The 3059-nt window shown below is 37.3% G+C and overlaps 1 protein-coding gene across 1 annotated transcript; it reads right to left on the bottom strand.

Moving 5' to 3' along the window:
* Nucleotides 1-1606: 1606 nt before the first annotated feature.
* Nucleotides 1607-2339, bottom strand: LOC109221535 (asparagine--tRNA ligase, cytoplasmic 1-like). Its single transcript, XM_019386014.1, has one exon. The coding sequence runs from the start codon at nt 2222-2224 to the stop codon at nt 1622-1624; it is 603 nt and encodes a 200-aa protein (XP_019241559.1). The 5' UTR covers nt 2225-2339; the 3' UTR covers nt 1607-1621.
* Nucleotides 2340-3059: the final 720 nt, after the last annotated feature.

Raw genomic sequence — 3059 nt, 5'->3', positions numbered from 1 at the left:
CCTGCTTGATGCGTGCCTTCAACTACTGAGCCAATTTCGATAAATAACCAAACGATTAGAATCCTTTAAGTTTTCTTTAAGTCATTAGTGGAGGCGAGCCATATTAGATAATAAAAATAGTTCTGGCTCGTTTTAATTTATAACCTAGATATTAAAAATGATTAATACTTCGTAGAATATCCTTTAAGGCTGTTTAAAATACCAAGTATGGTTGCGTATACGTTCGCGTAACACAACTACATTTTCTAAAACAAAACCGGAGTATGCGTTCGCGCAACTTCGGCCCAAACAACTTAATAATAATTAAGCGTTATTAATTGTGGACACGTTCGTGTGACATGATTTTTGACACACCAAACAGGCGTGTATACGTACGCGTAACCCGTCTCAAGATAATTTTCTAATTAAAAGCGGTGAAAGAAGCAAAAGCATATAGGTTCTAAAATCTGTAATTAAATATTTGATTAAGCCAAGTATGATCAAAGCGAGCGTGCTAGAACCACGGAACTCGGGAGTGCCTAATACCTTCTCCCGGGTTAACAGAATTCCTTACCCGGATTTCTGGTTCGCCGATTGTATACAGAGTCATTCTTTTCCTCGATTCGGGATTAAAACCGGTGACTTGGGACACCATGAATCTCCCAAGTGGCGACTCTGTAATTTTTAAAAAATAAATCCCGTTTCGATTGTCACTTCAAGTTGGAAATAACTCCCTTTACTTATACCCTCTTTCCGGGGGTGNGAGAGAGAGAGAGAGAGAGAGAGAGAGAGAGAGAGAGAGAGAGAGAGAACGAAACAGAAGAAAAACTTACCCAGTGTAATCCCACTATACAGAAGCAATATCAAAATAAATTTGTAAGCTCAGACTATGACATCCTCATAAAATGACAAAAGACAAAGTAGTTCCATATGCATGTAATCCCTAATTATGAGAATATGTTTTATTTGTAAAATTAACCAACATAAAATGATACAAATTTGTTTTGTGATCTCACATATTTCAGCACTGATGATTGTTGTCGCTAACAAAGGAGCAAAACAGGCCACCACGTATCTTCTTTCAAGAAGCATAAGGACTAATTGCATCAATCAATCCTACCTCACTTCAAAATAATTTGTCATTATTCCGTTTATATAGAAACATAAGCAAAAAAACAAGCTGGGTATGAAACTCAAAAATATTTGGAAATCAAAGAGCAAATAAGGAAGTTCCACAAAACTTCTATTAAGAAAAACAAGGTCCCCTAACATGAATATCCCTTGATCCCTCCATTTCCAGCTCAATAAAAGAAGTGCAAGTATAAAACGTGAACATGTAATTTATCATAAGGTATCACAGAAGTGCAACTAAAAATTAAATCATTTCTCATTGAATGGACACGGTGTATTGCCAATACAAGTATTTTTATTCCACATTAGAGCATTGACTAATTCACTATTGGCAGAGTAAACAGAAAGTCCTACTCCCTCTATCACAATTTATGTGATGCACTTTCCTTATTAGTTTGTCCCAAAAAATAATATCTTTACATATTTAGAAAGAATTTAACTTTTAACTTGTCATCTACCGTTAATGAAAAAAGTTATAGTCACAAATATGACTTGTTTTAGACCACAAGTTTTAGATCACAAATTTCAAAAGTATTTTCATAAAATTCATGCCCAGTCCAACAACATAACCTAAAATGGGACAGATGGAGAAATATAAATCAAGAAACAAAAGAGAAAGAGTGAGAAAGATCATTACAGTATTAGTTCGAGGCCGCAGATGAACAACATCTCTAAGAAACTCAAGAGTTAATTTAGTCTTGGGCAATGGATACTTGCCAGCATCAACGGTACCAACGGACAGAACCTTCTGGACACGAAGCTCAACTTTTTGCTTTGCACCTTCAGGAGGTAACTTCAGCTCACCTTCTACGTGGACACAAGTGCCAGTAGGTACCAAATCTCCAAGTTTATACACAGCACTATCCACAATTACCTGTAGATTTGCAGGGCATGATCCATCATTCACTTCCAGGAAGGCAAAAGAACCCTTTCCCTGTTCTCTACCGGTTTTAACCCAACCCCCAATTTTCACAACTTTTCCGGCGAGTCCAGCTCCACCGTCAGGACGGCCAAGAATTGAACGGACAGGAACGCGTTGGGAGAATTGAGCCTCCTCAACGCCGTCACTTAGGGAGATTTTGTCCACCTGCGGCGTGGAATCGTCGACGGACATTGTGGGAATGTTATTATTCTCCGGCGGTTGAGTGGTAGATAAAAGAAATGGAGGGATTTTCGTTTTCGGTTTTGATAAACCCTAGTTGCTTATTTGGCTCGTTTTTTTCTTTTTGTTAATTCCAATTAACCCCAAAAGTTTTGGTTATTGATTAAAAAAAATGCACCTCGGGAAAAAAGATACAATTAAAAGATTCCAGCAAAATGAATAATTAGAGAAATTTTGTTTTATATATCGCATACTCAACATAACTTAACCCAAAAAACTAACCAAATATTGTTAGAGAAATTTATGTAGGCGCTATTGTTACTTGACAAGTGATATCATGGATATTACTTTCTTATTTTAAATAACTAACCAATTATTGTTAGAGATGGTTGTTCAAATAGATATTCAACTAGTAAAATCATCTTTTATTTTTATATGTAGGGTGTACGGTCGAAATAGAGCTCCCCTATTGCATGAAAGATCGAGATTGAAACGAGATGGTTTGGAGATCGACCCCGGGTTCTTTCGAGTGAAGGTACGAAGTCAGAACACACGTCTTCGAGATCATCGAGTTCATAACTCCGCAACCGACCCCGACTCCGATTCAGCTCGAGGAAACACTATCGCACCGAATAACAGAAGGCCGAAATATCCGTAACCGGTCAGATGTCACGGCGGAAATCTCAGCACATATCAGCAAGAGACCGGCTAATTAGCTAATCATGAGATTTCTTACCTTTTGTAGAATTGTATCTAAAGTAGGACTCCCCTACAATATAAAGGGGGTCTGATTCCAAAAGCAATACATTGTTATCTCTAGTTCTCATAATCTTGTTATTCTGTTCTA

This window comes from Nicotiana attenuata, unplaced genomic scaffold, assembly GCF_001879085.1.
Source record: "Nicotiana attenuata strain UT unplaced genomic scaffold, NIATTr2, whole genome shotgun sequence".
NCBI lineage: Eukaryota > Viridiplantae > Streptophyta > Magnoliopsida > Solanales > Solanaceae > Nicotiana > Nicotiana attenuata.
This window is presented reverse-complemented; position numbering and strand designations above follow the sequence as displayed.

Coding starts and splice junctions, on each gene's coding strand:
- LOC109221535 (XM_019386014.1), bottom strand. CDS start 2,224: ATGTCCGTCGACGATTCCACGCCGCAGGTGGACAAAATCTCCCTAAGT.